Source organism: Cydia amplana, chromosome 2 (genome assembly GCF_948474715.1).
Source record: "Cydia amplana chromosome 2, ilCydAmpl1.1, whole genome shotgun sequence".
Classification (NCBI taxonomy): Eukaryota; Metazoa; Arthropoda; class Insecta; order Lepidoptera; family Tortricidae; genus Cydia; species Cydia amplana.
The window spans coordinates 25,798,048-25,811,992 of record NC_086070.1 but is presented as its reverse complement, the minus strand read 5'-3'; the positions used below and the strand labels follow the sequence as shown (position 1 = coordinate 25,811,992).

General features: G+C 35.3%; 1 protein-coding gene across 2 annotated transcripts; it reads right to left on the bottom strand.

Moving 5' to 3' along the window:
• Positions 1-2,155: 2,155 nt before the first annotated feature.
• Positions 2,156-13,653, bottom strand: LOC134660947 (vanin-like protein 1). 2 transcript variants are annotated; one of them, XM_063516838.1, is made up of 8 exons: positions 13,516-13,653; positions 11,973-12,056; positions 10,886-10,957; positions 5,888-6,030; positions 5,301-5,482; positions 4,443-4,736; positions 3,233-3,365; positions 2,156-2,621 (listed from the first exon to the last, which is right to left on the bottom strand). In XM_063516838.1, the coding sequence occupies exons 1-8, from the start codon at positions 13,576-13,578 to the stop codon at positions 2,231-2,233; spliced, it is 1,362 nt and encodes a 453-aa protein (XP_063372908.1). In that variant the 5' UTR covers positions 13,579-13,653; the 3' UTR covers positions 2,156-2,230. The 2 variants fall into 2 exon arrangements, with proteins under 2 accessions (XP_063372908.1, XP_063372915.1); XM_063516845.1 differs by having other exon boundaries at positions 3,233-3,362.
• Positions 13,654-13,945: the final 292 nt, after the last annotated feature.

Here is a 13,945-nt window from a genome sequence, read left to right as displayed (position 1 = left end):
CCATCGTAGGCCACGTCTTCGCCTCGACTAGGGTTGCCAACCGTACTATATTATATAGTATTGTACTATATTCTGGCTCTCTGTACTATATACTTTTGGAAAAATATATAGTACGCTATAATACTATATTTCCGATTAAACGTATGTTACACTTATGTTTAGTATTTTATCTAAAAGTACCATATTTTTTTGAAATGTACTATATTTTTGATGCCCTATTCTGGAAAATACTATATTCTACCAAAAAATAGTTGGCAACCCTAGCCTCGGCTAGTCTGTGGCCATGAGTAAGCCCATTTTTAATATAAAAAAAAAAGTTCGACTTGCAAAATCGACTATTTGGTACAGTCCTTACACTGTAGGTTAAAATTGCATTTTTTATGGCCGAGTCTTAGGAAGCTTTTGATATCAATCTATCGTCAGAAAGTTATAATATTTAAGTATCTAGTTCGGTTATAGTCACTTAAGTATTACTTATAAAAGTTTTTAGATTTAAAACAGTACTATTTCGTAACGATATTTACCTTTTATCACTTTTTCGAGTTGAATTCCTTGTAGGTATGTGATCTTCATTTTAGTCACAAAATGACAGAAATACTCGTAAGTTTGAAAACAAAATAGGCTTATTTTGAAATGGGCAATTCGTTATTTTATTAATTGTGAATATTTGACCGTATTCCTTTATTTTAGGGCATTAGGTAAATAAGCTTACATCATTATTAATTGTAAATATACCTACTGTTTTTATTATGTTTATTGGAATTTAGTTAAACTTACGAGTGATGGATTACCCTTAATTAAAATTTTTTTTTGAGTTTAATTAAGGCCTGTGAAATAATCATATCCTTATAATAGTTATAATATTATGTATTATATTTTATAATACGAGTTAATGACTGAATTCGGGGTAATTTTTATACTCCTAGGTAGGTCTAGCGGTTCCAGGGATGAAATAATGAATTAAAAGTAAATATACCTAAATGTTAAACGATCTTTATTTTCCACCCATGCGTAGGATCTAATAATCTAATATCACAGTATTCAGTCGTTTACCATAAAAACCCTCTTTACCATTTACACAGCTGACTTAACTTAATATTTTTCAGATACATAAATAGGGTAAAATACCCATTAATTGGCACCAAACTTTGGTATCTACTTTTTGCAGGATTTACGTTAAGATTCACCATGCTAATTATCGAAGAGGTGCTGGTGCTGTTAATGGATAGTTTTCCCTATTCAATACATAGGATTAACATAACATTTGTAGCATGTATTTGTATGTACTGCTACATGAAGCATATGTTTATAGACATTCTTATATGTTACAAAATGAAAATAGAATTCATTATGATAAGTAGGTACAAGTATGTAGGTAGTACCTACTTAAAAATCTTAAATTCAGAATTCTTATAATGTCATACCTGACATTTTCAATTTACATTAATAAAATAATTCAAATTTTCGCTAATGATTTACATTTACATACGCTGACATACAATTTTGGGGTTTCCAAGTGGAAAACACTGTATTAATGAGGTCCTTGTACATACATAGCTTTTTTTAACACAACAAATTCCTTAAATCTTACATGTGAATGAAAACGTGACTTAGAAACACCAAAACAATACAATAGTTACCTACCGAAATAAATTATGCCGAGACAAATCTGCGGTATTTCCCAAATATGTGCAAATATTGCTCTTTAACCTAACCTTGGTTTTTCGCGATTTTTTTTAACAAGTTAAATTTAATTTTAGTAATTTGCTACTAGGCTATTAAAAATATGTCGAAGCTCGCGTGTGATAACCATTTAAACATTTTTTCATACATTTTTATGGAGTGTATCGCAGATATATATAGGTATAATTTCTGAAATAAAAGAGTAGACTTACCTATAAACAAACCCTCAAGTTAATGTCGCGACTAATAACACTGGGATAATTTCAAAATTAAATGCAAAAATAGGAATTTTAGACATGCCATTAAAATGGTAAAAATTTGTAAGTTAAAAAAATAATAAGTTTATCTAATAACAGTCGTATAAGCATGCCAAATGTTTCTTTTTTACCCAATTCTTAAGTTTGTTAACCGAGTTTCGTTGTTAAAACATTAACATATATTATTACAAAGTACCAACTTATTTAATAACTATTGCAAATACACAAAACAAATATGGCGCGACGAAATTATGTAAAAATAATATACCTACTTAATTACAAACTTACATTTACATCATTTCCAAAACGTAGATAGAAACAACGAAAATAAGTACCCTCAATCGGATCCAGACATAATCGCAGAACTCTAGAACCTCATCACTGTTAACGTACTCATAGATTTTATACGTCAAACCATCATTATTATCATAGATTACAGTTTTCTCTACATAATCCTTCGAGAAATCTCTTCCAAGAATGCCGAAATTAAAAAGGTTTTGTCCATCGTACAGTTTGACAGTTACTTGGTTCGTATTGTTCTCGTGTTTGCTGTCAAACCGGAATTGACTATTTGACAGAGTGTCGGTTGACAGGATGATCGGAAACTGAGCAGATTCTGTGGGTTTGAAGTTAGCAGTGATGGAGATTTCGTCGAATATGATGTTGGTGTTGTTGATGGATCTGTGGAAAATATACGAAATAAACACCCGTTGTTAACATAAAAATGGTATGTCCAGGTAATTCTGAGGTAAATTTCCCAATAGAAGAAACCGGTTCACTAGTTGCCACATTGAATCTTAATTCAAAATTCAAAGCTATAAGCAAGGATACAAAAAAGATTTTATTAAAAAATATATATTGGGATTAGGGTGTCAAAAATTGGGACGTGTACCTTAAGTGTGGCAATTAAATTATATATAGTACTTGCTTAAACATACATTTTGGACAAAACATGAGTTAAGTACCTATTTAGAGGTTTCTAAACGATTTAGACCAAAAATACTTTCTAAGCATATTCTACGTACCTACGGGATTTTAATTCAAAAAGTTTTTTTTTGTAAGAAAGAAGAAAACTTTATTACTATGTCTATGTAACATCTTTATGACGACCGAAATCCTCTACTTTCTACTCTACAGTCAAATAATTTAATTTACGTACTATTACGTACCTACCTTGTCATAAGGACAATCAATTTGAAAGTCGCTAGGCACCTCATACTATTGTCACTATGACAAGGTACGAAATACATAGGGTTCCCAAAGATCTTTATGCATGTGGTCCAGCCACTTACCCAATATCACAAGAACTCTTGAGGCTTCCAACGCAGGGGAGAAGAGCGCATTCCTGTGTACCGATGTTCTGACCACCTCCGTAATGGCGGAGGCCTTCAAACGCGGCGAGGCCGAAATTCAAGCCTTGGGCTCCTGAAAATAAGGTTTATTTCATGATTACTACAACTGCGAAATAGGAAAACGCTGGTCGAGTGTGATATTTGTACCTAGATTACCAATGGATTAGTTGGACCAAGCTAACTTTACATGATTTCTGTCCGTCTGTCCGCCTATACGTCCGCGGCTTAGCTCACTGACTGACAGTTAGTGCTAGTTTTGGGTTGATGATACTAGCGTAATAGAAATACAGTATGATTATCTCCGTCTTCTGACAAGAAACTTAAAAAATCAAACACATAAAATTGTGTCAAAATATTTTCCATAATGTCAATATCCAGGGAGCAAAATAAGGACTACGTTTGTATGGAGAATTGATAGTCCTCTATCCTCTTATTATCGCTTTCCTAACATGTTTTTGATATGCTATACTTGTTATTGTACCTCATAGATATTAGATACTGAATCGCGCGATCATACGTCACCATATGATAACTCAAGTTGCTTACTCGTCCACACATTTAAGAGTGTTGTTAAATGCGAGTAGTACCCAAGTATCGTATGATAGCACTGATTATACGTCAGTTAAACGTCATATTCCAATATTATGATGAGTGACATCTAAACAAAGATAATAATATTTACTGTAGTCACATTTTATGTAATTTCTATTTGTGATTAAATCACTTGTCACTGCCCTGCCCTTGTTATATAACAAAAACATCGCTTTAACTCAAATGAAGCTATATTTTCAATTGCAAAAATACTTACTGTTTTTGATTAATATTATCTAACGGGCTCTTCGAAAATTGTAGGCATTCATTTTCGTAAACGCCGAAACTTAAAAACTATAATGGCGTTATTCATAAACGGCTGCTAACTTCATCAGTTGATGATCGTCGTTTGTCCCTATCTGTCGTTATGCCATAGAGAGGGACAAACGACGATCATCAGCTGATTAACTTAGCAGACGTTTATGAATAAGGGGTTAAATCTATGCTTGACCCGTTTAGGACAGACTATGGCCTAATATGCCCTATATGTAGGTACTTGGCAGTCGGTTTCGTAAAAACTCCTGCATCCATTTTCTAGATTAATATAAATAAAACTTACCAGAGGCACTGGTCTTGACCTGGAAATGGCAGCAGAACTGTCCATGGCACACCGTTTCCCGCACATCCTGTTTGGCGAGGTCCAGGGGCTTGATGATGTACTGGCTCAGGTCCTGAACGTGAGGAGACGTGGTGGCAATAGGAGCGTTGATGACATCTCCCCCATCCTTCTTCAGTTCAGCGGCAACGAGGTCAGTTCCATGGCCAGTTCCTCCAGCCTTCCCAGAGAATATCCCGGAAGACGTCACCAGGTTCGCATTGGTGGTGAACGCCCAGGATTTGAAGAATTGAGGAGCTGGAAATATGAGGAGTTAGTTTGAAATAATTCACCGAGGGAAGCGAGGTCTTTAAGTCAAATAGGTGGGATGTCCCAAAGATATGTTTAATTCGGTAGAAGATATGAAAGGCTGAACGTAAGTTTTTATCAAAATAACTCCGCAAAAGGATTTCGAATTGGAACATCGAAGTATTTATGGGGTTCTTTATGCGGTGTAATAATGAAATATTAAAAAATATATATATTTAAATATTCAATCATTCTTTAGGAGCAAAATAAGTGCGCGTTATCGAAAGATTTCAAATACAAAGGTGTATATTGTAGCTACCGTCTAGATTTGAAACTTGAAATATCATCTGTCCCTTAAAATTATTTAACTACAGGCAGACTTATTTAATTAACTTTGTATGCTTAACCTTATTAGGGCCACTTGCACCATTCACTAACCCGGGGTTAACCGGTTAATCCTGGAGTTACCATGGTTACCAGTACAATTTGACACTGGGTTAACGGTTTAACCAGTTAACCCCGGGTTAGTGGGATGGTGCAAGTGCCGCTTAGAAACATTATTTTGATGCTAACCTGCAAGAGCCGGAATCTCTGACCCCCACTCGCCAGCCACTACAAAGTTCTTCCCTTGCAGATTTCTCAGCACCAAATCCTCTGGCATGAGCACACCGAAGTTGACTCCGAAATCGGTTACGAATGTGGTTCCGGTGGCCGTGACGTTGCAGGTGGCAGTAAGGTCCAGGGGCTTCCTATAGCTGTGAACAAACAGATCGTAATTTACTTATTGGTTACCCCTTTATATATTTTCGCCTTCTTACAAACATAAAAGGCAAGGTGACAGATAAGGAACTGCATTCGATGTTTTAATATCTAGCAATATATAGCAATGTATTAGACACACTAAAGTAACATTCGAAGGGAATTAGGGCAAGATATAGATATCTACTATAAACCAAAATCTATTTCTCGACATGGTACGTACTAACAAAGAGATCTCTTCAGTGGGTATATCAACAAATATACCTTTACATTAAAAATAATGAAAACTAAGCAATAATTGAGCAGTTACAGAACAGACTACGTTAATTTGAATTACTTATTGGCTTGTAAGTTCACATTTGAGAGAAATTTTAACAGATTGTTACGTTGAAATGTCTTACATATAAACGACGCTCCCTTGCCGGTCGAAAACCAGGTTATTCCTGATAATTTCAGTTTTCTCCTGGCATCGCACCTTCTCCAGGAAATGTGACACGATGTAGATTTTGTTGTCCTTCGCTAAGCTTGAGATTACTTTCACTGCCTGTTGAATAAAAAAAGAAAAAATATTTTCATGACCACATAAGTTGGTAAACAAACAAAACAAAACAAGTAAAACCGGCCAAGTGCGAGTCGGACTCGCGCACGGAGGGTTCCGCACCATCAACAAAAAATAGAGCAAAACAAGCAAAAAAACGGTCACCCATCCAAGTACTGACCCCGCCCGACGTTGCTTAACTTCGGTCAAAAATCACGTTTGTTGTATGGGAGCCCCACTTAAATCTTTATTTTATTCTGTTTTTAGTATTTGTTGTTATAGCGGCAACAGAAATACATCATCTGTGAAAATTTCAACTGTCTAGCTATCACGGTTCGTGAGATACAGCCTGGTGGCAGACGGACGAACGGACGGACGGACAGCGGAGTCTTAGTAATAGGGTCCCGTTTTTACCCTTTGAGTACGGAACCCTAAAAATCATTAGCTTGGCGAGTGATTCTATTATAAAACCGCTTGCTCAGGATACAGAACACGCTCGCATCACAAAACATATTAGATAGGTTAAAATCACTGTTGGTGATTAAATAATTAACATTTTACTACGTAAGTATTAGTAGCATTAGAACTTATTTTAAATATATTACCATAAAGTTAAACAGTATCTTTAATTTATTATTACGTGTTTTTGTTTAAATTTTGCAGGCCTATTAATGCTATTTTATTTATGGATTATTATCTACACGATAAGTTATATTTTGTATATAAGAATAAGAATAAAGAATAAAGATCAATTTATTTCAGCAAATAGGTTACAGATATACCAGGGGTCTCCGCACTAGGCAATGCCTGTATCGCGGGGAACCAAATTACAATTAAATATCGGAGCTGTTACATTTAGTCTAACATTTAGTAAGAAACTACTTACGACTAGTAATCTTAACTACAAAACTAAAGCTAACCCTAGACACAATATTGAAACTAGATCCTGTCAAATATGTCTTCTGTCTCGGCATAATTTTGCGAGTGCAGCAGTATGAAAAGTAGTTTTTTCGCTTCCATTTGAGTACAATCCCTGAGGTTACATAGTTTGTTTATTGCATTGTATGTAGACGCTCTGATGCAATCACCAAAACGTTTGCCAAATGCTGAATTTACTCTTGGAATGGGTAAATTGAAAACGCGTTTTTGTGTTAACTTATTATAGTCCTTTAATAATTTAGACGATTTATGTGTTTGCAAGCAAATTTTGTGAATAAAAAGTTGACGAACGGACAGAACTTTAGCTTGAGCAAAGAGATCAGCAGTTGGAAAACGGAAAGGTTTTTTGAACATTACTTTCAGCACCGAACGTTGCGCTCTTTCAATTTCTAGCATGGTAGTCTTTGCTGCACTGCCCCACACCCCAATGCAATAACAGATTACAGATTGGCACAGTGCGACATAGACCAGTTTTAGTAAAGATTCATCTGCAGCAAGACGGAGTTTCTTAAATATATAAATAGACTTTCTGATTCTACCAGAGAGTTTGTGAATGTGATGTTTAAAATTTAAGTTTTCATCTACAAAAACGCCAAGGTATTTTATAATGTCAGCGCGCTGGATTCTATCACAATTACAGTTACAGAGATTATCTGGGAAATCAGTACACGAGTGGATTTTTATGGTGGGATCGAAAGATGGTTTTGTCAAAGCAGTTTTATGAAAACATAAGAATTTCGTTTTATCACTGTTAATGGTCAGAAGATTGTCGCGAAACCAGCGCGCTGCCATTTGCATACCTCTTTCAGTGACAGCAATTACTTTCTCCCAGTTAGTATCGTTAAACAGTATGACGGTGTCGTCCGCGTAACATATAATCTCAGAATTTGGGATATTAAGATTAAGAATATCGTTAATATAGATTGTAAATAGTGTCGGGCCGAGAATGCTACCTTGAGGAACCCCGAACCCGATGCGCTCATAGTCGCTATTAAAAGAACCCACCTTAACGAACTGCCTTCTCCCAGACAGGTAACTTGTGAACCAGGCCAGTGGCACACCCCGAATGCCTATATTATATAGTTTCCGAAGCAGAATCGGAAAGGACACCGTATCGAAGGCTTTAGGTCTTTAGGTCTAAAAAGACCCCAATACATTTTAAATTTTTGTCCAAATACGACGATATGAGGTTTGTAAGAACTAAAGTGGCATCTTCCGTGGAACGGTTCCTTCTAAACCCGAATTGTCGCTCAGATAAGAGATCAAATTTATCTAAATATTTTACCAATCGTCTGTTAACAAGCTTTTCTAAAATTTTTGAGAAGGTGCTAAGCAAAGATATGGGCCTATAGTTGCCGGGGATATCTTTAGGCCCTTCTTTATGGATGGGAGTAACCGAAGCAATTTTCCACAGATCCGGAAAGCATCCCAAGCCGAGACTGAGATTATAGATGTGGGTCAAAGGTTCAATTATAACATTTCTAATGTACTTTAGGAGCTTATTGCTAATGCCGTCCGGCCCAGGCGCACTGTCATCTTTTAGTTGTAATATTATACTTTCAATTTCCTTTTGATCCGTTGGCTGCATAAAGAAGCCAAGAACATTACCCCCACTTAGTTGAAATTTACTGGCAATTATTTCCTCCGACTCACCAGAGTTTGAGATAATGTTACCAGCCAGAGTTTGGCCCACGGATGTAAAAAATCTATTGCAGTTGTTTAGGGAGTCTACAGGATTAGACGTGGAAATAAGTTCTGTGGGCTGAGAGTTTCTCTTACTTATATTACATATATTTTTAATAGTATTCCACAATTTCTTTGTGTTATGGTTATTGGCCGCGAGTTCTTGTTTCTCGTATTGTACTTTGAGTTTTTTTAACAGATTATTACAGAAGTTTTTGTAACGATTGTAAGTTAACTGCAATACGGCGTCATTTGGAAACCGCTTCGACCTTAAATGCAATTTGTCCCGATGTCGAGCACAACGCAGGAGTCCGGGTGTCATCCATGGCTTTAGTGTGAATTTAGACCGGGGGATCTTTGTTTGTTTCGAATTTGTAGCTATCGAGCTCCTAATTATAGTCATGAAGGCGTCAGTTGCAGTGTTTACATCAGATTCGGCAAGGATTTCATACCAGTTGGTTGAAGACAATTGTAAAGCGACGCCCTCGAAATCAATGGTATTTTTGGTTCTATTACGCTTTGGATAAAACAGAGAGTGGTAAGCGATCTCAATGGCGGAGGCCTTGTGATCCGTCACATTGAGGTCGCACACCAAGCCCGTCACCAGGCGATTAGTTCTAATAAAGATGTGGTCCAGACAGGCCCCCTCCCGGGTAGGTAGGGATATTGCACAGAAGTCATCAGGGTATCACACACGTGAACAAAACGTGTTTGGGATGATTAAGCACTAATAACTAATAAAGTACCTAGGTATAATAGGTATAAGTAATCAATATCCCAAGGCTGGACACTGTCCTAATAATTGTCACCTTCAATCTTAATTCCAAACAATGGTGGTGACAAACAGACTGTCAACTATTGGCCTTAGACTGTCAAAAACTAGGACTTTTACCATACTATAGGTAGGTATATACCTACCTATAGGTATAGGTAGGTATACCTACCTATAGGTATTGATATCTGCACTAGGGGTTAGCCAAGATGACAAAAATGTAAAAAAAGGTAAAGGTTAAAATTGTATCAGGATGGTGCTACGAAATTCACAGTGACAATCTCCGTACATTATTTAAGTTTCGATTGAAGTTTCCTATAAATGATTGTCATCTTGACTAGGCCCCCTGGTATCTGATAGAAACGCCTAAAACATTTTTAGCCAGTTCCAGTTGCCAGTTCAATTGTGTTAAGTACAGTTCAGTTAAATTTGTATAAGTAGGTAGGTAGAGTCGGACGAAAAAGTCTGCAGCGGATTTGATAGCCCACGCAATGCAAGTGTTGTTTATACGTCATAATTTCATAGAAGTTTTACGTTTAAAATAACACTTGCACTGCGTGAGCTATCAAATCCGCTGCAGACTTTTCTTGGTCTGACTCTACTACGGCAATGAGAAACAAGAAGCTTTTTTGACGAAGGAGTTTCAATCGTTCATCAGCTACGGAGAACAGAAGTGTCTCTGAATTTATCTAAATAAACGAACAGACCAATTCGAATTTTAGTTACATTTCTTCAAACAAAAACGTCACTTTTGACACTAGCAGCGGGCTCAGCACGGTTCCATTTTTTATCCACTATCACTAAGCCCGTCACTTTCGCACTTACATACTTGTTAGAACGTGACAGGCATGGTGATAAATGATAAAAATGCGACCGTGCTACTAGAGCAGATCAGTATCGGATCAAATCTGAAACAGATCGAATAACTAAAAGTCGTATTGGCCTGAAAGTATCTGAAGTATATTTTTAAAACTAAAACATGACTGAGTCGAACTTATCATTGTCATTGACGGTGTCAACGACTTTGTTATCGTTAGGTAAGTATATTATATGTATTCAGCTAAGTTATTGTTCATGTTAAAAATTAACGTTAACAGACATTTAACATGTGCATGCATGGAAGCTAAGTACATAGTACATACTACAAATCTAACAGGCTAAGGTGTAAGTAAATAATTATAAAAGATGTCGAAATGTTGTATTTACTTGAGATTTGCGTATTTTGCATGTTAAAGGTCTCTGTGTGAGGATGAGGATGCCTCATACTCATAGAGGCGATACTTGAGGTTTATATGTTATCGGCACCGTAGTGGTTTTTGTTTGTATGTCTTTCCCATCACGGAACAATGGTGTTCCGGATCTTTAGAACCGAAGCCAACACGTAGATACCCTTTGAATAATTAAATATAAGGGGCACTTACCTACCTATATACACCGGTATTATTATGATTAATAATAATAACGTACCTCATCAAAATTATCTTTTTGAACTGATCTGGAAATATCTTCAGGGACAGGCAACACCAATATATCAACATTCTGTAAGAGACAAAAATACAGCTTCTTAGGTACTTACTTAAAAGAAAATTAGTGAGACGGTAAATTCAGTGACGCGTAGTAACGTAACGTAGTAACTTCAGTCAAGTAACTTTTTTGCATTATATTAAAGTAGGTACCTAGGTAGGTACCTATAATTATTTCTAGAAAAAGGCTCTAACAATACTTACAATATACGTGCGTACAAAGATGAGAAATTAATCTAGCTAAAGTCTATTTTTTTATTCGGTAGACTGAAATGACAGTTAATAGTATGAACATGAAATGTCATTTCATACTATTAACTGTCATTTCAGTCTACCGAATAAAAAATAGACTCTCCCTTCCGGAAAATTAATTTTAGGTACTAGATAAAAGGCAACAAAAAAAGCATATTAGTCTAAAAGTAACCATAATAGGAAATGAATTTACCTCCCAACTCGAATACATACGTGATAGGTACGACAATGCCGGTCACGGCATATTAAAATAAATAACATAATAAAAACCAGCATTTTGACCTTTCACACTATTTATTGTAATAATAATATTTAATAGCAGTATGTACTTATACTTAAGTTTGAGGTGAAGTGTTAATTGCGGGTAACCCTTAAGTTACATTATTAATTTTATGATTACATAGTGCTATAATTAGTCTTTCCGTAGCTAGTGCAACCAGTGCAACAATATACTAGTAAATATATATAGTACCTATGTACTCGTTATAAACAAATTTTGGTACCAAAAGTACGGGATCGGACTGACAAAGTCATATTAGGGTCCAACGTTATGTTGGTAATGATTACTTACGTTACGATGGTAGTACTATTAGTTATTCTGTGGATTTACTTAGTAATTAAACTGCCCCTCAATTTCATTTTTAATTTTAATATATTAAATAAATCGAAAAATGTGTAAAGTTTAATTAATTAATGTAAACTTTCGAGTAGTTTCTTAAAATAAATATGAAATAGGTATTCAATTCACATCGGAAATATATAATACCCACAGTACTTACAGCTTTAGCCGCATTCTGGGCGAGCTGCGCACACGCATCGAGGCTGCATTGCGCGCTGCTCACGGTCCCAGCTTTGTAGGTGTGCTGCAATTGATGTTAGGTTTAGTTTAGAGAAATATACTTAATTATGTTTTCTTAATTTTATGGTAGAAATATTAGCTGTCCTCGAGTGAAGTCTCGGTAGCTCAGTTGAGTACAGAGCGATGGGCTAGTGATCCAGAGATGCGAGTTCAGCCTCGTAAATTTTTCCACTTACTTTTAAAAAACGTTGATTTTACTTTAAACAAAATCTTTTTTAAATTTTAGGTGCCATCTTATTTATTTTTCAAATTTTAATTTCTAAACTAACGAGCGGCTCGACGGATGGACGGACAGACAGACATGATGAAACTATAAGGGTTCCGTAAAACCTCCCAACATAGTCCAAATAGTGCAAATATGGTCCACAAGTTCAAAAGGATATTAAGTACCAATTTTCTTTTTGGTTTACTCTTTTTTCTTTTCTCAGATGTTTCTTCATTTATAAACATACCTTACCTTAGAACTACAAAAAATACAGTAGGTACCTAGGTAAAAGACACACCAGAACGAAAAAAATACAGTTAATTTTGGACCATATTTGGGAGCTTTGGACTTAATATATAGTTGGGAGGTTTTACGATTTCGTTTTTGCCGTTTTGGCTACGGAACCTTAATATAATAAGGCTTAGTGGACGAGACAAAATCCCTAATATCCCTATATGCTTCCGTCGAAGTCACGATCTTCACGAAAGACATATTGTACGATTAAATACTATCGACTAATATCCAAAATATGCGTGCGTGCTCACGCATAAATGTCCCAAGTTGTCCTATTTTTTTTGATAGCATAGAAAAGTACCTATGCAAAGTTTAAAGTTGCTAGTAGGTAGGTATAAGTATTTTTTATAGTAGGTAATTAATAAGTATTTAATTAAATCAGAACTGGCGTTAAGTTCAATTTTGTTTACAGAAATCTACTTGTATACTTCGTTTTTTTTAGCATTAGAAATAAGGTAAACAATCTTGATGTGTCTTTCAATTGGAAAACACCATTTAAAAATAAGTCATGGCAAATATGTAACAATTATGAATCTAATACGATCATTTATAATCTTCTGCTTTCATAAGTAATAGTTTTTGATTTTTAAAAAGCGTTTTTCAATTAAAAGACATGTCAAGAACGCTTACCTTCTTGCAAGTTCTTTCTAATGCTAAAAAAAACGAACTACCTATAGTACTTTAATCAAAAAGTAGTTTTTTTAACGTCTACCCTCCTATAGAAATTCGACAAAAATATATGTACAAGAAATGCGATTTTTTGTTGAACTAGTATATTAGGTAGACAAATTTAAACTAAGGGCTTCCTTTAGCGCACCTACATAACTTTTTCCGAAAATAAAATTGTACATTTTTCGCGTTTCAGCTCAAATGTATTTTGTCCTTATGTATATTTCTTTAAATATTAATATTTACCTAATACCAATTACGAAAAATATATAAAAACAATGCAAAATCAACTTACCGTCGAAGAGTTCGTCAAACCAACAAGTAGAAAGACGATCACTGTATTTAACAAACACCCCATTTCCACTCACGGATATATTTCTACTTGTTTATTTAAAATACGACCACTCTCTTTGAGACCTCGCGAAGGAATGACTGAAAAGTAAATAGACGTCCTGACATATATAGTTGAAATCGAGAGTAGATAGCTTAGATATATCGTTTGGTTATCTGGATATTGTGATGTTCATTGCTGAGTTTATTATACGATTTCTTGTGATTTTTCTGTGGAACGACTAATGGATGAAAGTTTTGTGATGGTTTTCAGTTTCATATAGGATTGGTGGTGAGAATAAGTGCAGAAATCCTTATTCATTCTGAGTTGTGTTTTAAGACAATACGAGCAAATCGTATTATGCAAATTGATATCGTGCATTCGGTGCATTACT

Coding starts and splice junctions, on each gene's coding strand:
- LOC134660947 (XM_063516838.1), bottom strand. CDS start 13,578: ATGGGGTGTTTGTTAAATACAGTGATCGTCTTTCTACTTGTTGGTTTG. Junction 10,958..11,972: donor CCCAGAATGCGGCTAAAGCT/GTAAGTACTGTG, acceptor TGTCTCTTACAG/AATGTTGATATATTGGTGTT. Junction 4,737..5,300: donor AGAGATTCCGGCTCTTGCAG/GTTAGCATCAAA, acceptor TCATATTTCCAG/CTCCTCAATTCTTCAAATCC.